Source organism: Manis pentadactyla, chromosome 4, assembly GCF_030020395.1.
Source record: "Manis pentadactyla isolate mManPen7 chromosome 4, mManPen7.hap1, whole genome shotgun sequence".
Taxonomy (NCBI): Eukaryota; Metazoa; Chordata; class Mammalia; order Pholidota; family Manidae; genus Manis; species Manis pentadactyla.
In genome coordinates, this window is record NC_080022.1 from 27,387,128 (window position 1) to 27,413,216 (window position 26,089).

At 43.9% G+C, this 26,089-nt stretch overlaps 1 protein-coding gene across 6 annotated transcripts in view; it reads left to right on the top strand.

Annotated features, from left to right (window-relative positions):
* The first annotated feature begins 263 nt into the window (after positions 1–263).
* AGO1 (argonaute RISC component 1) overlaps positions 264–26,089 on the top strand; it is a 35,225-nt gene continuing 9,399 nt past the window's right edge. The window contains exons 1-14 of one of the 6 annotated variants that reach the window (XM_036911915.2): positions 264–540; positions 5,473–5,656; positions 7,793–7,913; positions 8,375–8,556; positions 8,957–9,093; positions 9,317–9,451; positions 9,601–9,688; positions 10,637–10,784; positions 14,531–14,650; positions 15,032–15,163; positions 15,291–15,424; positions 18,164–18,348; positions 24,857–25,016; positions 25,203–25,293. In XM_036911915.2, coding sequence (XP_036767810.1) covers positions 516–540; positions 5,473–5,656; positions 7,793–7,913; positions 8,375–8,556; positions 8,957–9,093; positions 9,317–9,451; positions 9,601–9,688; positions 10,637–10,784; positions 14,531–14,650; positions 15,032–15,163; positions 15,291–15,424; positions 18,164–18,348; positions 24,857–25,016; positions 25,203–25,293 — 1,842 coding nt within the window. In that variant the 5' untranslated portion in view covers positions 264–515. Of the gene's footprint in view, positions 541–5,472; positions 5,657–7,792; positions 7,914–8,374; positions 8,557–8,874; positions 9,094–9,316; positions 9,452–9,600; positions 9,689–10,636; positions 10,785–14,530; positions 14,651–15,031; positions 15,164–15,290; positions 15,425–18,163; positions 18,349–24,856; positions 25,017–25,202; positions 25,294–26,089 lie in introns of those variants that run through there. The other 5 variants (XM_036911918.2, XM_057499998.1, XM_036911919.2 and 2 more) reach the window with 5 other exon arrangements.

Genomic DNA, 26,089 nt, shown 5'->3' on the forward strand with positions numbered 1-26,089 from the left:
TGTGCGAAGAGGTGGGGGGCTGTGTGTAGGCTTGGAGGGATCCGTTTGCGGAAAACACACAGGGCCGGAGCCTGCTGCGGGGGGTGCCCCCCCGCCCTGCCCCATTTACGCCACTGCGCGGTTCCGCGGCGCCTCTACCGGAGCCCTCCTGCCGGGCTGCATGGCGACGGGTGACCGCCAGGGGCCGCTGCCTCGGGTCCCCCGTGCCCCCGCCCCTCTCCATTGGCCTTTGTTGCCGTCGGAGCGCCCCGCTTGACTCGCTCCCGTCCGCCCCCTGGGCCTGGCGGTCGCGCCTGCGCACTGGCAGCTGGCCGGGCGCTCGCTGGGGGAGCTGCTGCAGGCTCCGCGGCGGCGGCGGCAACGGAGGCTGCGGGGGCAGCGGCGCGAGCGGCCGGGCTTGGTGGTGGAGCCGAGCCCGGCCCGGGAGCCCTAGCAGCTAAGGTGCGGGGTACCTAGGCCCCTCACGCTGGACTCCACAGTCTCCGGGCCGCCTGACCTCTGCACGGGTATATGGGATGGAAGCGGGACCCTCGGGAGCAGGTAAGGGCCCCCGGGAGTGGAGACTGTGCGTGCTCCAAGGACCCTGAGAATCCCGCGTGAAGAGCAGGATTTCCGAGTGAGGGAAGGGTTCCTGAGTGAGAGTGGGGTTCTTATGGGATGGGGGGCCCAGTTTGAAGGGAACTGTAGGCAGTTCCGGGGGAAACCTTGTGAAGGGAGCCCTGAGACGGGGGCCGTTTATCAAAGAAGGCTGTATGCACTTCTGGAGGTGGAAACTAACATGGAAGAAGGGCCTGAATGCACGTAAGGACTCCCGGAGATCCCGGGAGGCCTAGGGAGAGGCCCGGCAGGTGGCAGGGGGCGGACTCCAGGTGTCCTGGAGAGGAGGGGGTCGGCACAGATGGGTCCAGAGCTGCAGCATGCGGGGGGCGCGGGCTCCGCTGGGCTGGGCTGGGCTAGTGTCTCATGGGAGAAGGCGCCAGAGCTGGGCTGTGAGCTCCGCCCCAGCCGGGCCTGACGCGGGGGCGAGGGTCAGGGGACGGTGGGTGGGGATCCAGCCTGGGATTCCCCCCCTTGAGTCTGGGGAGCTGGAGCGGAGGCGTCCGAGCATGCGCGGAGGTGGCAGCTGGAAGGGGCTGCCCAATGTGGTGGGGGCGTGGCTGCCCCCAATACATCCCCACCCTCCCCTCGCCCCAAACCCTAACTCGCCGGCTTTGGCTTGAAAAGTGCCCCTGATGGGGTGCATTCTCTCTAAGGTTATGCTGGCAGAGCGCAATGGAAGTGGTCCTCTTTCCCATCCTGGGGGCTATTACTCTTGGCCTTGAAAACCCTCAGTCAGTCACAATTTGCTAAGAATGGTTTTAGAGAAACTGCCAAAGTGCCTTATTCCGACACTGGGATGGGGAAAGACTGGAACCAAGGCAATGTTCTGGGATGGTTCCTCCCTGAAGGGGGAGGCCCCAGAAAAGGTGTCGGTTATTGAGAGACCAAGGCCAGAACCAGGTTTACCTGGAAGGGGTTTTCTGCCTGGTTTACACGTTTCTGGCCCAATACTGAGTAAAGATGGGATCTTACAATCCAAGGATAATGATCTTTCCATTGAAATGCCTCTGAAGTGACAGTCTAATTTCTTTCCATGCCTTAATTTTTTTATGGCTTTTTTCCCTCCACTGGGTATCTTCTTTCTCTCTCTACTCCCCAGAAACTGTTAGGGCCATGCCATTAAACCCAAAGTTACCAAGCTAGCCTTTTGTCACAAATAAGTTATTTTGGGGGGAGGAAATTTATAGCCTTCACCCTGGTGAGTCCTTAACTTCTCCTTCTTCACAGGTAATCAATCAGGAGGAAAGGAGATAAGAACAGAGGAGAAACTGAGGCAGGGCTGCCAGGAAGAACCGAGTCCCCTGCATGGACTGAGAGATGGTGGCATCTCTTGTGTCTTAGGTCTCTTACCCTTTGATGGGAGGAGCAGTCTGGATCTGGGAATCCTTTAGGTCTTGTCTCACCACTTTCTTTTGTTTGACCTGGGCATGGGAATAGGATTTCCATGGAGGACATGAATTTCATTTCTGGTGGAAGAACCTTTGTCTTTTATACCACATCTAACTCCCTCCAGGAAATAGCCCCTACCAGTTTATTCAAGTCATGTATTTGGTGATCCATAAGTACTTAGTGACTACTTTCTGCAAAACAAAAATGACCTTGTAAAGGCTGTGTAGCTCTTAAGGTAGAGTGCAGGGAGCAACTGACTTCAGCAAACTACTTCCTCCTTCACTCAGGCCCCTCTCTCTGTTCCATTTTTTAGGCTGGAGATTATTTGCAGCCACCTGTGGACTAGAGTAGGAGTAGGTCACAGAGGTCTGAGAGCTGGCACCCCTACCAGACTACTATGAATTTTATTCTGATGAATTCCTAATGGGCTTTGAAGTGATGAAAAAACTGACTTTTTGTTTGTTACAAGAAATAAGCTTCTAGGAAAGCACTAGAGCCTGATATCTATAGAGTTGCCTGTAGCCTAGTGGGACAGGCTTTTGCCTCATCAAAGGATGTAATTGAAATTCATTCTGGAAACAATGCAGGTACCCTATAACACCTCCTTCCTAGGACCTTACCATTCACTTGGAAGTTGGAGGAAAGCAATGCACCAAACTAGGGTATTGTGGCTGGCTTCAGTGGGCTTACGTCCAGGTGTGCCTTCTATGTACAAGTGTGTTGCAAGCACTTATATTGGACTGGGAGCACCCCCAACTCCGAGGGTAGAGGTAATGTCTGAGTCATCTGTAGAACCAGCGAGTATTTAAGCCCTGGCACAGAGTATATGTTTTTTCATTGAATTGAATCACATTCCAGTGTGAACATAAATGGTTAATAAATGGTTAAGTACATACGTGGATGTTTAATAATTTGTGTATACTCACGTGTGGACAAATTCTTTTTGGAAAGACTGGTCTCTTAGTCTTTGCTTACCGGACAGCTAACCCAGCCTTGAGTTTGTCTTTTGAATAGGCAGTCTGGCTCCTCGGGAGGTATGTGGGCCTCAGAACTGCGGGGAATCCTTGAGCCAGGCCTTTCAGCTCTGTTACTTTTCCTTCTCAGGGCTAGTTGGGGATGGGGGAGGGGGAGTGTCCTTCTCATGGCCCCTCCCTCCTTGCTTTTGTCTGCAGGCAAGGGCCCCGCCCCTTTCCCCCAAGGCCCAAGCTTTGTCCTCTGTGCTGGGGCCCTCATCTGCATCACAAAGTGGCCGTCTGTCCCTGTCTGGGTCTGAAGGGAAGTGTCTCCCTTTCTCAGACTAAAAAGCTGGGGGTAGGGTGGAGTAAGGGGGGCACTTTGTACAGCTGTAAGTCTTGCAGGGGGATGGGATAGGAGAAGGCTCTCCTTTCCTCTTGCCTTCCCTAGTTTGGCTGAAGGGGAGGGTGGGGGTTCTCCAGTTTTCCCAATGCCTCCTTAGAGTGCAGGGTGCCGAAGGCTAAGTCTGCTGTGTAGTCCTATGTCTAGGGAAGAGAAGGCTTTGAGGCCAGTGTCCCCCATCATTTCTAACCAGCTCCCAAGTCTAGGGTATGTCTTTCTCCCAAGGCTCCAAACAATTATTCAGCCTGGGAGGCTAAAGAGGTGAATGGAATGTAAGAACTTAGGGAGGAGAAGCCCGTTTCTTAACATCTCCTTCCACCAGGGTGCATGTTTGTCCTGTGCAGGGCTTATAATTTCTGAGCATTTGTAGGTGTTATGTTTTTGTTTGCTGTGTAGGCTTGCATGTTCTTTGTGGTGTGTCTGGATCTGTTTGTGCATTCGTTTAATATCTGTACATTGAACACCTGTATGCCAAGCACTGGGGATTCAGCAGTGACCAAGGCAGATAAAGTCCTTGCCTTTGAAGAATTCACAATCTAGGGCAGTAAGGAGTATGTGTATGAAAGCAAACTCTCTAGGTCTTGTTGTGTGTTCTGATCTGTGTGTGTCTGTCTATGTCTTGTGTGCAATGTCTGTCCAGCTCTTTCTGGGGGAGGCGACCAGATGCTGGTAGGTAGGCTCTCACTTCCCCCCATGTAGCTGAGTCCCTAAAGGCCTTTCCCCCAGGCTGGCCTCCGTTTCCCTGTCGGCATTTCCCTATCTGTGGAGTGAGGCTGAGCTTGACAGGTGGTTAGGAGACACAGCAGCTCAGCTCTGGGAAGCAAGCCCTTCCCTTGAATGGTTCTGACCTCTTGCTGACCCCCCAGCTAAGGATATGCCCCATCCCCCCAGACTGGCAGACTATGAAAAAGGAGCCCTGGTGATGGGAGGTTCTGGGGTGGTTTATCCCTCTCTCCTCCCACCTGGGCTGGTCCTTTACTGGCAAGGACAATAGTGGCTGTGGACAAAGGCTTCTCTTAGGCAGTTTCCCTTTTTCCTTCCTTTTCCCTCAAGCTAGAAAAATAAAACCAGGGACAGCAATCAGGGCTGTGATGGTAAGAGACGAAAAAGTAGTGAGAGCTGGCTCTGCCCTACCCCTTTCCCAAGGGTCCCCTTTGTCTTGGAATTAATCCCTTCTGGTCCTCTCTGAGCCCTCGGTGTGGAAGGAGCTGTGGGCGGTGGAGAGTCTTGTATTCCCCAGCCCAGAGCCAGTGCACTCTCTTCCTCCTCTAGCATGCTAATGGATGACTCTCCTCCCCAAGTACTCTGCTACAGCCTCAGTCTCCCATAGTTGGCCTGTCTCCATTCCCTAGTTTTTTCTTCTTTTGAAAACATTTTTTTCCCATTGTCTCCCCAGTTGCAGCTTGCATCTTGCCCAAGCTCCCAATTCTAACCGATCTTGACTGAGCCCCTAACTCCAGCCTTCCTTCCTTCCTAATTCAAGCCTTTTCCTACCGGAACCTCCAGTACTAGTCTTTCCTCCAGTTTGAACCTCTCTCTTTTCCTTAGTCTCCAAACTCTATCCCTGTAGCCTTTTCTCCATGTCTTATCTCTCCAACCACAGCCATTCAGTTACCTTAATCCTTTCTCAGACACTGCTTCCTCTCCTTTTCCCCAGCCAACCTGGCCTTCTTTGGATCTTCCTCCTGCTTACATTGCAGGGGAGCATTAAGATGATGCTATTTCGTGTTCAAGATGGTAATGAATGAAGTGAGCATCTGGCTGGCAGAGAAAAGGGCTGCTAGATACCTAGTGGAGGCAGGTGTCTTAATCCAGTAGAAGGAAAACACTTTTGTTACTGGGGACCAGATTTTGCCCTTCTACTTAACTCATATTAAGAACTTACTGTGTATTCACTTGATGAATCTAAGATAGACTACAAGGGTAATTTTTCTGACTGGAAAGAGGTTTAAAAAGAAAGGGGCCTGGGTTGTGTGAGCCAGTGGAAGCCCTCAGTTGGTTTGGGTAGGCAGGAAAGCAGCTTCCCCTGCACTGTCCTGCTTCTGTTCTGGGAGGCCTTGTGCCTTCTCTAATCAGAGCAGTAAGGAGATTGCCAGACTCTACCCTCACCAGCCTCTTGTCTTGTAGCTGCGGGCGCCTACCTGCCCCCCCTGCAGCAGGTGTTCCAGGCACCTCGCCGGCCTGGCATTGGCACTGTGGGGAAACCAATCAAGCTCCTGGCCAATTACTTTGAGGTGGACATCCCGAAGATTGACGTCTACCACTACGAGGTGGATATCAAGCCGGATAAGTGTCCTCGCAGAGTCAACCGGTAAGTGATGCATGTCTGAGTCACCTTGTCCAGGAATCTTCACTTTCCTGAGTCTCAAAACCTTGAAAGAGGATCCAGAGAGGTACAAGAAAAACTAGCAGGGCGTGTTATCAACTAATTCAAGAAAGTTCTGAGAAGGAGATTCCAAGTAAGGTAAATGTCAAAAAGTACTACTGGATTTGGCTGTTAAGAGATAGTTGATGCCTTTTGCCAGAGCAGTTCAGTAGAGTAGTTGGGCTAGTAATCTGACTACAGGGAATTAAGGAAAGTAGAAGGTAATGTGTTAAGGGTAGTGAGAACAGATAGCTTTTTCCAGATAGCTTGACAGTGAAGTGGGGGGAGAGAGGGAATATATTGGTTAGAGAGTATTATAGGGGCCAAATACAGTGCCTAGAGCATTTCAGTATTTGTTGAAATGAATGAATGAAAAGTTTTTAAGAATGAGACACAGATGTGTTTATAAACTGAGGAGAAGGGACTAGTGGAAAAGCAGAGGTTAAAGGTACAGGACCAAGAGGGGAAGACTGAGTGGGATGTCCTTGCTGAGGCAGGAGGACATGACGGGATACATAGGGGGATTAGAAGAAGCAATATTTCTTATTTTATTATTATTTGAAAGCTGCACAATTTTTAAAAGATTAAAATATTATAAAAAGACTAACAGTGAAAAATGTCTATTACCCTGGTCTCTAGTCACCTAAGTTTCCTTCCCCACAGGCATTTGTTTGTTCACTCTTGAGTATGTTTCCAGATATTTTTCTATGCATATGTAACCATATGTATATATAGAACATTATTTTCAATGCACAGGATGTGGAGTCCTGTATACCTTGTTCTGCACCTTGCTTTTTTCCTCTGAACAGTATTTAGAAAATCATACATACCAATACATACATATCTTCCTCATTCTTTTGCATAACTCCATAGGTATGCCATTGAATGGATGTATTATAACTTATTTAGGAAATCTATTGAGGAACATTTAGGTTGAGTCTAAACTTTCAATATAAAATTAAACTGTGTTGAATATTAAATATAAATAAATTTTTGTACCATACTACACCAATTTAGTATATTGGATTTTTTGATCTTTGGCATTCTGAAAAGTAGAGAATTATATCTTGGTCTAATTTTAAAATGTGTTTCTCTAATGAGTAAAATTGAACATATTTTTATATGTTTAAAAATTATATAAGGAAGAGACATTTCAAGTATGAAAGGAAAGAAAGGAAAAGGGGTGTGCATGTATAATATGTTTGTTTATATGTCTGGGGACTTGAGGTAGGCCGTGCCTACTGTGCTTTCCTCTTTTCAGAGGTATTAGAGGTAGGAATGGGTTCTGGAGTTAGAGGGTAGTGGAGAAGGTTTGATACAGACTATGAGGGATGGAAGTGATTAGGGATGGACACGAAAAAGATTTCTGGATAGTACTGAAGCCTGATTGGGGTTGAAACCATGTGTTTATAGTTGCTTCCAATGTACATTTTTAGTCTTTTTTTCCAGTAGTGTTCAAGAGTGAAGAGGTCAGATAGTTTGATGGGCTGGGATTTTGAAGGACTGATGAATACTCTGGAATCTAAGTGGTAGAGGATAGGAAGTGAAATCAAGAAAGCGATGATAATAGAGAGAAAATGGAGTGGTGGGACTTAGAGCTTTAAAAGGATAGGAGAGGCTCTTCTTCCATAGTTTATTCCTATTCCAATTCAGATCTCTTCCCCATCTACTTTTTTTGCTTATCAGCTTGGGAATTATAGCAACTTGAATCTTCTTCCTGATTCTTGATAGATCCTGCAATTAAGCCCTTCTCCCTTCTGCTCGGAAGGCATTCACACTCACTCTTTCAGGTCCTTTAGAGCCTTGGTGATCTGAGGACCAGAAGCATCACCTGGCAGCTTGTTAGAAATATAGAATTTCAGACTTTGCTCTAGACCTACTGAATCAAAATCTGCATTTTAATAAGATACCCGGATTCATATGAATGTTGAAGTTTGAGAAACACTGCCATGGAGTAGATGAGATTAGAGTAGCTGCTGGAGAGAATATAGTAGATGGGACATTGCCTGGATATTCAGGCTATTTCCAAAAGCTTGAAGCGGTAGTCTCTCAGCTTCCACAGGCCACTCCTATTCCCCACAGGGAAGTGGTGGAGTACATGGTCCAGCATTTCAAGCCTCAGATCTTTGGTGATCGCAAGCCCGTGTATGATGGAAAGAAGAACATTTACACTGTCACAGCACTGCCCATTGGCAACGAACGGGTAAGGTTGGGAGTTAGGCTAGAACTGTGTTAGGAGTCTTTGGTGGGACAGAACTCATGTAAGCCTGTTTGGAATTTGGCAGTCCAGAGATCCCTGTCCTCTTTTGTGCTGAGAAAGTGTGTTTAGGGTGAGGGGTGGGTAGGTGCTGGTGTTAATTTAGCCTACCATATCTCAGTCCCTTTCCCAAACAGACTGAGCATAGACTCAAAATGGACCTAAAGGACTTCCTGCTAGGTATGGTTGAGAGAGACAGAAGCACTAAGTCAAAAAGACTAAGTCAAGGTGGCTTGAGACTAAGGGGCTGGATTTACTCTGAAGTCTTAATTGTGAGCCCCTATCAGCTTAAGGAGCAAATAGATTCTTAGCAGATCTGTTGGGTCGGGGGAAGCTGGGGCAGAGCAAGCAGTGTTGGACTGTGGGAAAGCATTGGTGACCCTCCACCCCTTTCTCTCTCCTTGAAGGTTGACTTTGAGGTGACAATCCCTGGGGAAGGGAAGGATCGAATCTTCAAGGTCTCCATCAAGTGGCTAGCCATTGTGAGCTGGCGCATGCTGCATGAGGCCCTGGTTAGTGGCCAGATCCCTGTTCCCTTGGAGTCTGTGCAAGCCCTGGATGTGGCCATGAGGCACCTGGCATCCATGAGGTACTGGGTGTAGTTAGTATCTGGGCTTCTAGTGGTGGCAGAACTGCTGTGCGGGGAGGTGGGGAATGAGCACATAGTAAAATCTCACTTTGTGCTCTTTCAAATAAAAAAATTATTTGAAGCCCTACCATATGCCAGGCAAGTGTGCATATACATTTAGATGGTTTAAAGTCTTGGCCCTGTCCCTTTTAGATGTCTTTGGACCTCATCCCATCTGTCCCTGAAGGGCAGAGAGAGGGTAGAGACTTGCACAAGGTCAGTCACACAACTAGTAAAGGATCAGAGCTGGAATTAAAGCCCTGGTGTCCTGCCTTCCAGGCCAGGGCTCCTCCGTGCCCAGGATGCCTCACAGGGTGGGGGCCTGTGCCCGAGGGACCAGTTCTCTGCCTGTCCCTGCCAGGTACACCCCTGTGGGCCGCTCCTTCTTCTCACCGCCTGAGGGCTACTACCACCCGCTGGGGGGTGGGCGCGAGGTCTGGTTCGGCTTTCACCAGTCTGTGCGCCCTGCCATGTGGAAGATGATGCTCAACATTGATGGTGAGTGGGGAGAGCTGTGGAGCCAGGGGCACCCTGAGTCCAACAACCACTCTCCCAGCCTCATCCCTCCCAGCTCTGCAACCACACTCCTAGACTAATCCCTACAGCCCTGGGACTCCTCCCACATCCCGGTACCCTAGAAGGAAGAGGGTGTAAAAAGCAGTGCCTCCATTTATCCTGGAAGACAAAGCTGAGCTGAGCTATACCTACCCTGTCCCCACAGTCTCAGCCACTGCCTTCTACAAGGCACAGCCAGTGATTGAGTTCATGTGTGAGGTGCTGGACATCCGGAACATAGATGAGCAGCCCAAGCCCCTCACTGACTCCCAGCGCGTTCGCTTCACCAAGGAGATCAAGGGTGAGGACCCAGTCAGGTGGGGGAGGGAACAGCACTACTTTCTCTTTGGTCCTAAAAGGAAATCCCTGTGGAATATGTTCAGGGGAGAAGCTAAGCCTGGGCACATGAACAACCTTTCATAACCCTTACGATCAGTGTGTGTACCCCAGGCCTGAAGGTGGAAGTGACCCACTGTGGGCAGATGAAGAGGAAATACCGTGTATGTAATGTTACCCGCCGCCCTGCCAGCCATCAGACGTAAGTTGACCGGGCTGCTAAACTATACCATTGGTGGAAGAGGGCTGATACTTCAACATATTCCTTTTATTCTCCCGACCCCTGCTTCCCTTTCCTGCCACTGGCCCTGGGGATGAGCCCTATTTTTTTTGTTGTTGTTATTTTTTTATTTTATCAAATGTGGGAATTTGGCATTCCTCTCCCTCAACTTTTCCAGACCCATTGATACTCTCCCTACCATTTTAAATTTCTTGATCTCCACCTTTCCCCCTTGGACCTTTACTGTAGAGCAGGTATCTTCCCCTGACTCCTGTCTCAGTTCTATAATAGAATCTCTCTCAATTTATTCTTCCTCCTGAAAAAGAAAGCTGGGCTCCTGGGTTAGACCTTGGGGAAGCTGTCACTGATTGTGTCCACCTTCTTGATCTCAGGTTCTCCTGAACTGTGAGTGCCTACTGTGTTTCAAGCTTTATGCTCGACACTAGAAATGTAGATGAGTCCAGTATGGTCCTGACCATCATGAAACTTGCCTCTCAAATCTTTGGCTTCACTCTTTTTTTAAAAATTAATTATTTATTTTTTATTAAGGTATCATTGATAGACTTTCTTCTGAAGGTTTCACATGAAAAACATTTTGGTTACTACATTCACCCATATTATCAAGCCCCCCCGCCACGCCCCATTGCAATCACTATCTGTCAGCATAGTAAGATGCCACAGAGTCACTACTTGTCTTCTCTGTGCTACACTGTCTTCCTTACCACCCCCCCCCTGCACACACCTTGTGTGTCAATCATAATGCTTTGGCTTCACTCTTGGAGCCTTCTATTTATTGCCTGCTTTTACATGAATGGCAGTGCTCAAAGCCGATTAGGGATGAAGCCAAGTCTAGAATTTTCCATGGTTGTAAGTCTAGAGAGGTGGGATTGAATGCTAGGCTATGACACCTCCTTTCCTTCCCCCAAACAGGTTTCCCTTGCAGCTGGAGAGTGGACAGACTGTAGAGTGCACAGTGGCACAGTATTTCAAGCAGAAATATAACCTTCAGCTCAAGTATCCCCACCTGCCCTGCCTGCAAGTTGGCCAAGAACAAAAGCATACCTACCTGCCCCTGGAGGTGAGGCTGGGCTGGGAACAACATTGCACCTGCACTCTTATCCTCAGGCTGTTCTTCTTATCCTCATTTTGAAGTTTAGAAAATTGACATTCTGACAGGTAGGAGGTCATTCTATGAAATATAGGCCTTATTCTTGCCTACTGAGTTCTTTCTTCTTATCCCCTATCCTGGTCCCCTGTTCTTTCAGGACTTCCAGGCAGAGATAAAAGTTGTTTTAATGTTTAATAAGTAAGCAATTCCTTCAGGACAGAGATTTCAGATACCCAGACTAATGTCTGCTTAATTTCTCTTTCCCTGTGTGAAGCTGGGGATCCTAAATGACCTAGAGATCCAAGTGTACCTTATTTTGCAGAAAATGGAGATGAATGTTACCTATACTGTGGATCTTATTTACCCGATGATCAATACATTCCTTTTAAAAAAGGTTTAGCTCCAAGATTTGTTGTATTATCATTTGGCAGACCTATGAAATCCTACTATTGAGAAAGAATAATGATGCTATTTAAGTCATAGAATACAAATGTGGAACCATTGGGTTATATTTTGTTTGGTGTATGCTAACCAAAATGTCTAATGAAAAACTTCTGCTGACTGCTTCATTGTCTAGTCCAGTGCTACTCAAAGTGTGGTTGGTGGTATTATACAGCATAGGTACTACCTGGGAGCTGGTTTGAAATGCAGAATCCTGGGTTCTACCTAGACCTACTGAATCAGAATCTGTCTTTTAACAGAATCCAAAGAGGATTCATATGAACATTAAAGTAGTAAAACACTAGCCTCAACTACCATCTTATTTTGTTCCAGCAGCAGGAGTCAGATAGCTAGGACCAAAGCTTAAGCCTTATATGAGCTTCTCGCTTTTCAGAACTAAACAGAGGGAATTAGGACAAAGGGAGAAGAGATCCCAAAACCCAATAACTCTGACTTAATTAATAGCTGCTGATGCACAGAAGGTAGAATGAAGGCAATATGTTCTCTGAGGTGTAAGCAGAAGTCTTTAAGGACAATTCCAGCTAAGTAGATAGACTTTAGGTAATATTTACCACAAGCTGAGATTTGTTAGCAAATTAATGTTACTTTTGTTTGAACAGTAATTTCCAAGGTGAATAATTTACATGACTTATATTATGATTTTTACTGTTGTTTGTTAAGGAAATTTTTATTGAGCCCCTACTATGTGTCATATACTCTTTTAGGTGCTGGAAATATAGAGATTAACAAGATAGACAAGGTACCTGCTATCATGAAGTGTACATTAATTCTGGAAGGAGATAGACAATAAATTTAAAAATAAAATAGTTTTAGATGGTGGTAAGCTATATAAGAATAATAAAGAGGTACAAACTTCAAATTATAAAATAAATTAGTCACAGGGATGGAAGTACAGCATAGGGAATATAGTCAACAATATTATAATAACTTTGAATGGTGACAGATGGTAACTGCACTTATGGTGAGCATTTAGTAATGTAGATAATTGGCAAATCACTACGTTGTACATCTGCAACCAGTATAATATTGCATGTCAACTATATTTCACTAAAAAGTTACATAAAAAAAAAAAGAAAAGAAAACAGGTTAAGGGGCTAGAAGGAGTTGAGGGGGTTAGAGAGCCACTTTAGTTACGTGGTCAGGGAAGGTCTCTTTTTGGAGATATTTGAGCTTAGTTGCAAATTATGAGATAGAAGCAACCTTGTAAAAACTGAAGGAAAGAGCCTTCCAGACAAGAAGTAAAAACCAACTACAAAGGTTCTAAAGCGGCAGGGAGCTTGGATCTTTTTGAGAGAGAAGAGGGAAGGCCACTATGCCGTTATGAGGGGAAAAATAGTAGGGGATGATTTTGGAGAGAGGTGTAGAGTCAAATCATGTAGGTTATCATAGCCAGGTGGAATTTTTTCTTTTTTAAGAGCTTAGATATAATTCACATACCATAAAATTCACCTTAAAATGTTCAGTTCAGTTGTTTTTAGCATATTCACCAAGCTGTTCAACCATCATCACTGTTTGGTTCTAAAACACTTCTGTCACCCCCAGAATAAAACTCCCATGCCCATTAGCAGTCACTTATGTTTCTTCTCCCTGACCCTCTACCAGCCCTGTGTAACCACTAATCTACTTCTGTCTCTGTGGATTTGTCTATTCTGGATATTTGTTATATATTGAGTTATATAACATGTGGTCTCTTTTGATTGGCCAGACTCAGCATAATGTCTTTGAGGTTCATCTGTGTTGTAGCTTCTGTCATAATTTCCTTCCTTTCTAAGACTGAATGATATCCCAGTGTATGTGTCTACCACATTTTGTTTATCCATTCATTCACTGATGGACTCAGGTTGCTTCACCTTTTAGCTATTGTGAATAATGCTGCTGTGAATGTAGGTGTACAACTATTTGTTCTAGTCCCTGCTTTCGTTCCTTTTGAGTACCTATCCAGAAGCAGAGTTACTGAATCCTGTGGCAATTAATTCTATGTTTAATTTTTTGAGGAATCACCACCTGTTTTCTACAGCAGTATGCGGAAGGCTGCACCATTTTACATTTTCACCAGCAGTGCACAGGGGTTCCCATTTCCCCCCATCCAGTTTTTCCCTGCTTTTGTCTCTTTCCTAATATTGATTCTATAGCTGAAATCACCTGTAGAGAGTGTGACATCTTTAAGGTACCTTCAAGAAAGCAGTCTCACAAATCTTTAACAATCCTGGATTTTTATTAAGTGAATTGACTAATTTGTTAAGTATTCCTTGGGATAGGGTTTAAGGGCAGGTGGTGGTGTCCTGGTTTTCTCCACTGATGTTCAGCATGAACTCTGAGAATTAGGAAGAGAACCAATGTTTACAGACTGTTGGCTCAATGGGAGTAAGTTACACATTTCCTTTTGTTTAAATTCTCACAACAACTTCATGAGACTGCTAGTGTTTTATTCTGTGACTGAAATTAAAGAAACAGAGTGGGTAAGAGACCTGCACAAGGTAACATCACTTAGAAATGGCAAAGCTGGTCTCAAAACTCAAGTCTTCCAAACCTACTGGCTCTCTCTACTTTGACAACCAAAGGCCTCCTGTTCATGGCATCTTGAGTACAGTATTTTGAGGAATGGAAGTCCTGTATATCCCTAGATAGTGTTTTCTGATCTCCATCATGCTCTGTGGGGCCCATTACAGGAACTGCATAGCAGGGTGTTCCTTATGCCAACAGAGACAGTGATTTCTGTTGTCCAGGGACTCTATAATCATCTGTAGGCTGGGCTCAAGAGTCAAGTTCTGGTGGTGAATTGCAGGATGGAGCAACTGACTGCCTCCCACCATTGGAGAGATGCCTTCTACCTTAGGATTCAAGTTTGTGTGTATTGAGTTTTTTAATATTCAGAAGAGCTCTGTACTGGGTCCTTTGGTAAATAATAATTATGCTACAATTTATTGAGTGTTTAGTATGTTCCAGAATCATACTCAATCCTTTAAGTGCTTTATTTTATTTACTCACTAAACAACCCTATGAGATTGTTACAGTTCTCCCCATTTAACATAAGAGACCTGAACCCAGATCTAGTTCTGAATCTCAAGTTCTTAATCACAGAGTAGCTATATTGCCTTTTAATTACATGAGTGTTTTCTCACATACCCGTCTGTGCACAAGGGATTTTGCAGTTCCCTTGCCAGTGCTGACAGCCAATTTCTCTTCCCTTACTGTGGGGCTCTGAGTACAGGTGGACTGGACTCCAACCAGAGCTACCTATCCTCGTTTCTTAGGTCTGCAACATTGTGGCTGGGCAGCGCTGCATTAAGAAGCTGACTGACAACCAGACTTCAACCATGATAAAGGCTACAGCTAGGTCGGCCCCGGACAGACAGGAGGAGATCAGCCGCCTGGTCAGTGGGGCTCCTGAGGAATGTGTGATTGGGTGCTCAGTCACTGGGGCCCCTGATAGCATAGATGCTCTGCTGCCTTGGCAGGACCCTCCGGAGAACACAAATATGGATTTGTTGCCTGGGCCCCCAAAGGACTGTTCTTGCTTCTTGATCCTGTAGCTACTTAGCTTCCTATCTCTTTTTCCCTCCTGTATTTCTTCTGTGTTTTCCACTCCCATGTACCTCATCTTCCACTTTTCCCCCTTTATAGGGCTATTCCCTGCCAATACCAGCTGCTCTTCAGGGCTTTCTCCTTAGGACCCAGAGGGTGAGAAGTATTGCCAAGCAATACTGTTAATATTGCTGCTCTCCTGAGATAACCCCCTCTTTTTTAACTTGCAGATGAAGAATGCCAGCTACAACCTAGATCCTTACATCCAGGAATTTGGGATCAAAGTGAAGGATGACATGACGGAAGTGACGGGGCGAGTGCTGCCGGCGCCCATCTTGCAGTACGGCGGCCGGGTGAGCAGGGTCAGGGCCAGACATCATCTCTGGGGCATGTGAGGGGGAGGTTGGGTTGTATAGCCAGGGGCTTTTGCTCCCCTACCCATTTGGCTCTACTGAGGCTCACCTGGGCGCCCCCTTTGCCTATCCCCAGAACCGAGCCATTGCCACACCCAATCAGGGTGTCTGGGACATGCGGGGCAAACAGTTCTACAATGGGATTGAGATAAAAGTCTGGGCCATCGCCTGCTTCGCACCCCAAAAACAGTGTCGAGAAGAGGTGCTCAAGTAAGGAGGGTTATTGGGTGTATGGGTGGAAGGGTGGGAGGTACCCTAGAACTGCCTACCTTCCCCTGCCCACAAGGGGCCAAGATTTGATGTGTAGTCTGCTCTTTCTCTTGACTCTGCCTCCCTGAGCTATCTGGTTCAAACTTCTGCCTGTTTGGTTTCTGTCCATCTGTGGTCAGGAGTCTTGACAAGGAGCTGTATCCATGTGAGAGATGATGATTTCAGGGTATGAATATCCTAAGGGAGGCCTGAATTATTTTATTGTTAAAATGATAAACATTGGTAGTAAATAGTAGTAGTGATGACCTTAATGTTTGTGCCAACATTGTACCTAATATTATGTTCTCTCATTTCATCTTCACAGTGAGTAGGTGGTAGTATTTCCATTTTCAGGAGACTGAGGCTCAGAGGTTAAATAACTTGTACAAGGTTTGCATATCAAGAAAGTGCCAGAGCTGGCATCAAATCACATCCGAGGCTTCGTAGCTTATATTCCTAATTGGAAACAAAAGTTCAGCTGTTCTCTGAGCACAAAATTTGTTAAGTCAGATCTAAGTGACCTTAATTAGGTGAACATGAGTTTTAAGTGCCTCTGAGCCACCAGTGGCTGAGGGGCTGGGAGGAGATGACATCAGTGAAGAAAGTGATACAGCTAAATGGTTAAAAGGAACAAGTTAAGGGAATAATGGTCTTGAGTTAGTGAATGAGTAAGTGAAAAAAAATCACTGTTTTATTCTGTGAATAGTTCTGTGGTCTTTTTTTTAACTGCTTTATTGAGATATATTTTAAACACCACAAAATTCACCCATTCAAGTGTATAGTTCTCTAGTTCTTGTAGTCTTTTGAAGTGGTGGCTTCTTTATCCTCTCTGGATCTGGAGTGGGGTCAGTGCACTCTGGGGTGAGGAAGAGTTGGTGATGCTGACCGCTTTGAGCAGTGATGAGGCTAACAGAGATGTGTGTCCCGGTGGGTTCAGCTGGCTGTGGGGTTTTCATAATAAGCTACATCAGCCCCTGGTGACTCCAGGGACTCTGGCTGCCCTGCTCCTCCTCCCCACTCCTCCCTTCACAGATATACAACCACCACCATCACAATTGTGGTTTCTTTTAAATGGGTTCTTCTTGTCCCCTTTCCTGGGTGTTTGGGATTTTAGCCCCATTTAGAGCAGGCTGCTCCTAGCCTTGGCCTAGCATTGGAGAGCTGGCCCTTAGCAACACCAGAAAGGCTCCCAGCTCTCTGCCTTTGTGTCACCTTGTTCATAGTTCTTTTCTCTATGTTCTGTTATCTTATTCCATATTCTTCCTCTATCTAGTTCTTTTGAGAAACAACCCATTGTTGTAGATATTTTAGGGTATAGAACTGATAAATCTAGAATCTCAGAGTTGGAAGGAGTCAGTTCATCAGACATCCCCTCCTCCCAGTTCTCCCTAGATGCAGGAGGTAAGACTGTTACCTGTACACCAGGGTCAGTGGGCTGCTGCATTCTTAGGGTAAATTCCTAAGAGTGGAATTCCTGGGTCTGGAATACCACTTTTCTTGAAGTAGAGACCCACTTATTAATGGAACCTAGTAACACACTGGTTTTCGAAGTAGCTGCACTGGAGTTGTATACAAGGCACAGAGAAATACTGTTAGTGTATCAGAGCCCCATCTCTTATTTACATGAAATAATGTTAGGTTATATATTTTTAATTCTAACATTTATTTTGAAGAATTAAAAAAAGAAAGACAACCATCAAATAATATGGCAAACATCCATGTATCCATCATCCAGAGTTTTATCATATTTATTTTATCCTTTAAAAAAAGTAAATAAAATACTACAGATAAATTTGGCTTTTCTTTATCCTCCTAGTCCCTTTCCTTCCTAAAGCTGCAGCTGTCATGAATTATAATTACCTTCCTATCCAATTTGTATATTCATATACCTACATGTATGTAAGAAACTTTAAATTTTATGTAACAGTATCATATCATATTTATCTTTCATTTATTTTACTAAATATATGGGAAAATAGTTGTAGTTATCACTATATAGGCTTTTGAATCTATCATGGTGATATTTACATGCTATACAATATCCTCTAAACAATTGCTTTCATTCTCTATTTCTACATTATTGTTATTAGTCTGTTTTTAGCAGGATTTTCACGAATTAAATTTCCTGCTGCTCATTTCAGTCTATCATTATATTTTTGTAGCTTGATTTTTAAAATCTATTCCATGTATATACTCTTCCAACTTTGTCTTCCTTTCCTAGTGTAAAACTGTAAAGCCAAAGGAAAGAAGCTTTTTAATTATTTGCTCTTAGGCTTCAAAGAACCAGTAGGAGGTGAAGTGGAGCTCATTTTTACTCAGCACCTCCTGTGCTATGATCACTGTTGGAACCTTTTTTTAATTTGAGCAAAGAGGCCCCCCCTCTTGTGCATCTGCCTATTGCTAATGACTTTATAAGAAAGCATAAGAAGCAGCTGTTTGGGATAAAGTGGGGACACTGAGAATTCCCACAGGTCCCTTCTCTGGTGTTCCTCAGCTCTCTGCTTACACCATTGGACATTTGGCAAGCTGTTTTGTTCTGCACAGTTATAAATGTATTTTTTACACTAGATGATGGTGTCTCATTCTTCTTCTAATCTCTCAGTGCCTATCATAATGCTTGGCAGCTGCGGTGGAAGTATCTGGTTAGAGATGCTGAAGTGGGACTTAATGCCTCCTGTCATGACCATACTTGTGTTGCAGGAACTTCACGGACCAGCTGCGGAAGATTTCCAAGGATGCAGGGATGCCCATCCAGGGCCAGCCTTGCTTCTGCAAATATGCGCAGGGGGCAGACAGCGTGGAGCCCATGTTCCGGCATCTCAAGAACACCTACTCAGGGCTGCAGCTCATAATCGTCATCCTGCCAGGGAAGACACCAGTATATGGTACAGTTCTCTTGGGGCAGTGATAGCCGTGATAGGACTTTTTTGGGGGTAGCTCCCTGGAATCTCCTGTGTGGATTCTTAGCCTTAGGCAGAGCTGTTCCTTAATGTCACTGCTCATCTTATAGGAGAAACAATCAGCCTGTATGGGCCGTTGACTTTCCCAGGTCCTGCTTACATGCTCACAATCCCCACCCATTAACATTTATTGGGGTCCTCCATGCGCCAGTCTTTATTGCAGGCTAAGATGTCCAAATATAGAGATGGGGGTAGTCTGGATTCCTGTCCTTAGAAATGCATTGTCTATTGGGATATTGTGCAAGCACACCCATGTAGGAATTTTGTGATGGTTCTGTTAGTGTTCTGTTTCTTGGGAATGACTTAGACTTTTCGAAAAGTTTCCTCTTCCTCTTTTTTAAGAATAGGAATGAATACATATTTCTCTCTGGCTCAGTAGTTTCCTCTTATTGTTTTCGTTCTTCACCTCTCCTCCTTCAAAGGAAGAGGTGTCCTTGCTCACCCCATGTGAGCTCTTACCATCCCATCCTGCTGCCTTTTGGACTTCATATCCTTTAATCCTCAAATATCTTCAGATTCCCCGTCCTAGAGCACATTACCACAGTCATGCCATCTCCTTTAGCTTTTGTTTTTCTTCAAACTCTCTGAATGAGTTCTCTGTGTTTTGTATACCTACTTCCTCACCAGCCACTTACTTGTTCACCTCTTCATCTATTTTACTTCTATCTTTTCTCTAAACCTCCTTTGCAGAGGGTCACCAGTGACCTTTCTCAGTTCTCTTAATTTTTTGATATTCTCTCCTGTCTGGATTTTTGTCATTACCAGGAATGCCTGGTATTTTCCAGATTTCTGTACTCTGACCCCTTTCTGTCTTCACATTCTAGTTAAATTCTCATCCATTTTAGTTGCTTTATTCATCACCTATTGTTCTTATATATTTTGATGTACTATTAAAATCTCAATCCAACCCTTGACCTCTCTGTAGATCCCATCTCTCCTTTTGACTTCTTTCCCATATTTCTGTAAGAGTTGGTTGATCACCTAGTATGTATGAAATACTGTGCTAAATCCTGAATACATTGGTGACTAAAACAGATGTAGCCTCTGTCTTTATGAAGTGTTTTGGTGGATCATCTCTTTAGTAGCTTGTCTTCTGCTCCTCTGTGTACCACTAAGCCCTTCTCTTTACTTCCCTCTTCTGTTTTGAATGACAGTTGCTTCTGGCTACCTTTATCCAGACTTTGGAGACAGTCTGTCTTCTCTCTGCTTCACCTCCATTGTTCTTTCTTACAATCTTAAGATAATATTCCCTGCTCAACTTTGTTCTAACGTTTCTTCTTAAATCTTTCTTATACAGGTTACTGAATGAGACTTTTTTTGTGACTGTACTCTCAAAATACCTTCATTGGTCCCCATTCACAAAATAAAAGTTTTTTAGGGCCCTGAACTTAGTTTCACCTTTTCAGCTTTACCTCGTTTTGTTCCCTTTGCTGCACATACCAGAAAGATCACTTGTTCTGGAATTAGATAGAACTGGATTTTAATCCTGGCTGTGCCAGTTTCCTGGCTTAGGCAAATTACCTAACCTTTCTGAGCCACACAAATTAATGATATAAAAAGCAGCATCTAACACAGTGCCTGGCATACAGTAGATACTCCAAATGCTCATGCCTTGTCTGCTTTCCAGTCTCTGAATTTACTTACATCATTTGCCCATGCCTAGAATATCTAAGTATTCTTCTTCTTATCCTCCACTTTGCCCTTAAAATTCTCTTCATCCTTGAAGTCCCAGTTTAAATGTACTATTTACTTATTCCAGGAAGCCTTCTCTCGTCATCCCACCTAAAAGATAAATCTTTCTGGATTATTCTAGAAATATTTTTGGGCTGCTGATCAGTATTGTTTAATACTGATCTTGCTTAATATTATTTGAGCATGGAGTAGATCTGATTCTGTTCTGAAACCTTCTTCCCTCTGTATCTACACACCTACACACCTAAGGTACAGCCATCCACTGGCATGATACTCAATTCTTACAGAGTGAGGTTAGTTTACCTCCAATCTGTGCATCTCTAGGGCCTTAAATTGATGTCCCTTGGATGAAGATAAGGATACTCTGAAGGAGAACTGCTTTTGGTAATTACCCACATTTTTGGTTCCCTCCATTAAAGGGAGATTCTGATGTTTTGGCTTGTCTGGGGAGTAGAATGAGGCACACTTGGGGAAGGCAGTGTATACTCAGAGGATTTTGACTTTCCTGGGCTCAGTAACGTTATACCTCTCTCCAGTCTCATACCTTGATTATAACCTTGGGTTAATTCCACTTACATGCTGTCCTTTGATTATATCACTTAGACACTGGGGCTCTCTGCCTGGCAATTAAGCTAGCAGGTAAGAGAAGCAGATTCTTCTAAAGATCCTCACTCTCCCTCCTGGGGGCCAAGTGATAGCCCAGGTAAGGTCCAGTTGCACTGTGCCCTGAGAGTATAGAAGGACCGTGTCATATTTGTCCAGTTCTAATCTGCTACCATACCTCATCCTGTCCTTAGTATTTTTAACTCCTTCCTTTCCACTAAATTGATACTATTGTCCTTTTTTTAAATGTAAAGAGTATAATATACATATAGAAATCTTATGTGTTCATGTGAATCTTATGTGTACTTATGTGAATTTTCACAAAGTATCACAGCAGGGTAACTAATACCCAGTTCTCATAGCAGGACATTACCAGAACTCCAGGCTACCAGTCACTACAATTCCCCATTAATGGTAACCACTGTTATTCTGACTTCTAACACCATAGATTAGTTGCACCTGTCTTTGAACTTCTTATAAATGGAATCATATGTTATATACTCTTTTTGTGTTTGGCTTTCACTCAACATTATGTTTGTGAGACTCATCCATGTTTGTATATTTGTAGTTTTTATAGTTAGTCCATCATATGAATATAAAACACAGTTTATTTGTATTTATCCATTCTACTGTTAATGGACATATTTGGGTTATTTCCAGTTTTTACAATTACAAATGTGCTTCAGTGAACATTCTTGTGCATGTCCTTTCAACACATATCCATTTTTATTAGTTGTTTAACTTGGAGGTTTTTTTGTTTTTGTTTTTGGTATCATTAATGTACAATTACATGAGCAACATTATGGTTACTAGACTCCCCCCATTATCAAGTCCCCACCACCTACCCCATTACAGTCACTGTCCATCACCATAGTAAGATGCTATAGAATTACTACTTGTCTTCTCTGTGTTGTACTACCTTCCCTGTGCTCCCCCCACCGCTACATTATGTGTGCTAAACATAATGTCCCTTTTTCCCCCTTCTCCCTCCCTTCCCACCCACCCTCCCCAGTCCCTTTCCCTTTGGTAACTGTTAGTCCATTCTTGGGTTCTGTGATTCTGCTGCTGTTTTGTTCCTTCAGTTTTTGCTTTGTTCTTATGCTCCACAGATCAGGGAAATCATTTGATACTTGTCTTTTTCCACCTGGCTTATTTCACTGAGTATAATACCCTTTAGCTCCATCCATGTTGTTGCAAATGGTAGGATTTGTTTTCTTCTTATGGCTGAATAATATTCCATTGTGTATATGTCCCACATCTTCTTTATCCATTCATCTACTGATGGATGCTTAGGTTGCTTCCATTTCTTGGCTATTGTAAATAGTGCTGTGATAAACATAGGGGTGCATATGTCTCTTTCAAACTGGGCTCCTGCATTCATAGGGTAAATTCCTAGGAGTGGAATTCCTGGGTCAAATGGTATTTCTATTTCTGAGTTTTTTGAGGAACCTCCATACTGCTTTCCACAATGGTTGAACTAATTTACATTCCCACCAGCAGTGTAGGAGGGTTCCCCTTTCTCCACATCCTTGCCAACATTTGTTGTTGTTTGTCTTTTGGATGGTGGCCATCCTAACTGGTGTGAGGTGATATCTCATTGTGGTTTTAATTTGCATTTCTCTGATGATTAGCGATGTGTAGCATCTTTTCATGTGCCTGTTGGCCATCTGAATTTCTTCTTTGGAGAAGTTTCTGTTCAGATCCTCTGCCCATTTTTTAATTGGATTATTTGCTTTTTGTTTGTTGAGGTGCATGAGCTCTTATATATTTTGGATATCAACCCTTTATCGGATATGTCATTTATGAATATATTCTTCCATCCTGTAAGATGTCTTTTGTTCTATTGATGGTGTCCTTTGCTGTACAGAAGCTTTTTAGTTTATAGTTCCACTTGTTCATTTTTGCTTTTGTTTCCCTTGCCTGAGGAGATATTTCATGAAGAAGTTGCTCATGCTTATGTCCAAGAGATTTTTGCCTATGTTTTTTTCTAAGAGTTTTATGGTTTCATGACTTACATTCAGGTCTTTGATCTATTTCAAGTTTACTTTTGTGTATGGGGTTAGACAATGATCCAGTTTCATTCTCTTACATGTACCTGTCCAGTTTTTAACTTTGAGGTATTTTAAGTGTACAAATTTACACGTCCACCAGCAGCAAATGACAGTTCTAGATACTTTACAGCCTCACCAAATTTGTTATTGTCTCTTTCATTTTAGCCATTCTTGTGGGTGTTTTTTTGATATTGTGCTGTGCTTTTAATTTCTCTAATAATTGATAAAGCTGAGTGTCTTTTTGTCTTTTGTAAAGTGCCTGCTCAAGTCGTTTCCTTTTTTGTTTTGACTTAACTACCATTTTCTTACTGATTTATAGATGTCCTTTGTAATTCCTTATTTAATATGTATATGTATTACATGTACCTTCTGCTCCGTGGGTTGTCTTTTTACTCTCTCAATGGCACCTTTTGTTAAGCAGAAATTTAAAATTTTAATGTAATCCAATTTATCGGTATTTTTCCTTGATGTACTTTTGTGTCCTGCTTAAGAAATCTGTAAGTCATGAAGATACTAGTCTGTTTTCTTTAAAAAATTTTTTTAACCTTTCACACTTGGAACTCGTTTCTCTCCACCAGAAGCCTTTTACTTGCTTGGCCCCTTGGCAGTGGTTCCTCTGCTGGTGCAAAGCATGGAGTATCAGCCCCCTGCCCACATCTAGAATCAGCAAATGCACCCAGGGCAAAACAGCTGCAGAAGATAGCTCACATCTGTGAGATTCCCTTGCTCTCTGGAGTTTTAGCCCCTCCTGTCCTTGTCATCTTAGCACCTCTCTGGTGCCTTCAGAAAGATGATTTCTGTAGTCTATCTGGCTTTTCTGAATGTTCTTTGCAGAAGCACTGGTTTGCCACTAAATACTCCATGTCTCTTGAAAGTGGAAATGATCACTTTAGCTTTTTAAACATGCTCAAGACTCTGCCATTGAAACATACCACATCCTCCACTGATCCTACATTTCCTCCTTGGTATTTTATGTCACCAAAATAGTTTTTGCCTTGATATCAGTAAATCCAGAGGACATTTTGCCTTGATATCAGTAAGTCATTTTACCTGATCTCTTAGCAGCAACTGACTTTGTTGAACATTTGCTCCTTCCTGAAACATTATCTTTCTTCCCTTGGCATTCATGACACAACACTGTCTTGATCTTCCTCCTAGTTATCTGGATTTTTCTCCTTTGCAGACTCATCTTCCTGTGCTGCAAATTCTAGGAATTCCTCAAGATTCTCGTCTAAGCTCTCTTTTCCTTTCACTCTGTTCTCTTCCTTGGTGACCTCATAAAGATCCTGCCTTCAGTTACTACCTGTACTTAAATATCTCTCCCAGATTTGCATGTCCATTTCAGAATACTCTTTATCTTCCAACTACTATGCTCAGTTGCCTCATTGATATTCTCCCTGGGTTTACCAAAAATGCTTCCAACTCAGAATGTCTCAGAAAGAATTTATGGTGTGTCTATTCAATAGAAAAGATAGAAATTCAGACGTTATCCATAAAAATTATTTTCCCTTGCTCACATATATAGTCTCTGAGTCCCTTAATATACCTTGAATCTGTTTGTCTCCATCTGGGCAACTGCCTTCTTAATATAAGCTTCTCTCATTTTCCCTTAGATCAGTCTAATGACCATGTCCTTTCTCTCACACTATGGTTTCTTTGCTCTCCTTTTAAAGGTTACTTTGGCCTTTTAGTTTCTCAAACATACATTGCTGTCTCCTGTCTGAGTTTACTTTTTTGTGTGCTGTTCCCTCTGCCTGGAATGCTCTCTCCCAAACTCCCCTACTCTTCTAAGTCTTTTTCTGCCTTGAGATTTCACTTCAATCATTACTTAGTCATTTCCTAGCTAGATTATACTGCCTATTAAATGCTCCCCCCATAGCTCCATGAAATTTTCTGTCATAGCATTTTTCATTGTACTTTTTGTGATTTTTTAAAAAATCAGTAACTATATAGTAAGCACTGTAAGAGTAGGGACCCTATGCATTTCTGGTCACCATTTTGTTCCCTAGCACCTCACATACTGCTTGGCGTCTAGTAGGCATTCAGTAAATATTTGTTGAATGCATTAATTCTCTTCCTGCTCATAGCTGAGGTGAAACGTGTTGGAGATACACTCTTGGGAATGGCTACGCAGTGTGTGCAAGTGAAGAATGTGGTCAAGACCTCGCCTCAGACGCTGTCCAACCTCTGCCTGAAGATCAATGTCAAACTTGGTGGCATTAACAACATCCTAGTCCCACACCAGCGGTATGAATGCTATTGCCCACTTGCTCTTGTCAAGCAAGGTACCAGGTTGGGGATTGATGAAAAGATAGGACTCTGGCCAGGCAAAGTGAATCAGACACAAGGGAGAGAGGACCAAAGTGGGTGCTAATGTTAAGTGCCAGGAAGAGAAGACCCAACTCCTCACTGTTTGTTTTCTTTCTTGCTCAGCTCTGCCGTCTTTCAGCAGCCAGTGATATTCCTGGGAGCAGATGTTACACACCCCCCAGCAGGGGATGGGAAAAAACCTTCTATCACAGCAGTGAGTGATACTCTCCAACTTCCTCATAAGGGTCTCCTCTTAGCTCTGAGCTCTCAAGACTACACATGGTTTCTTTCCCTCAGCCCTGGCACTTGACCCATCATAAGATCTTCTCCTTTCAGCTGATCATCCCCATTAGCCATTCCCTTGATATCTTCATAAAACTACCTCTGTATGGTGTCTTTTTTTCAGAGAGCAGTGAGAATGTAGGCTGTGCCCAGAGTCTTGGCCTGGTCTCCATCACTCTAGCTTTATGTTTGAGTTTCTCTCTTTCTCTCCATGCCCACTTTTGGGATATGGGAGTGATGATATTTCTCTGCTGAGACCCCTTTTAAGGCAGTTACTTAAGGAACTTTAAGGAAGTTGCCGGGACTGTCCTTTTCTACCCCTGATCCATCTCGTAGATGAGATGTCTCTCCAATCCCTCTCCTGGCTTCTCTGCTTCCTGTTCCCTGGGGGCTTCAGAGTTGCCAGAGAGATCAGGCCTTTCTTCCCACCTTTCTTCCTCAACCCTCACATTTCTGTAGGTAGATTGGGCTTATCTCAGCAAATGCAGGGAAACCCTATACTATGCTTATTCCTATTTTCCTTGTGGCCATCCATGCTAGGCTCTGGCCAGTATCCCCTTTGAAAATGTTGTTATTCTCACCACCTGTAAGAATATTCTTCACTATGGCCTCTGGGTAGATTAGCACTTGAATTGGAAAAAGGACAAACTGGTGGCTGGATGAGATAACTCTTTGAGCTAGTAGTGTCAAACCTTCACATGTCCCTCTGCAAGCTGTAGGAAAGTCAA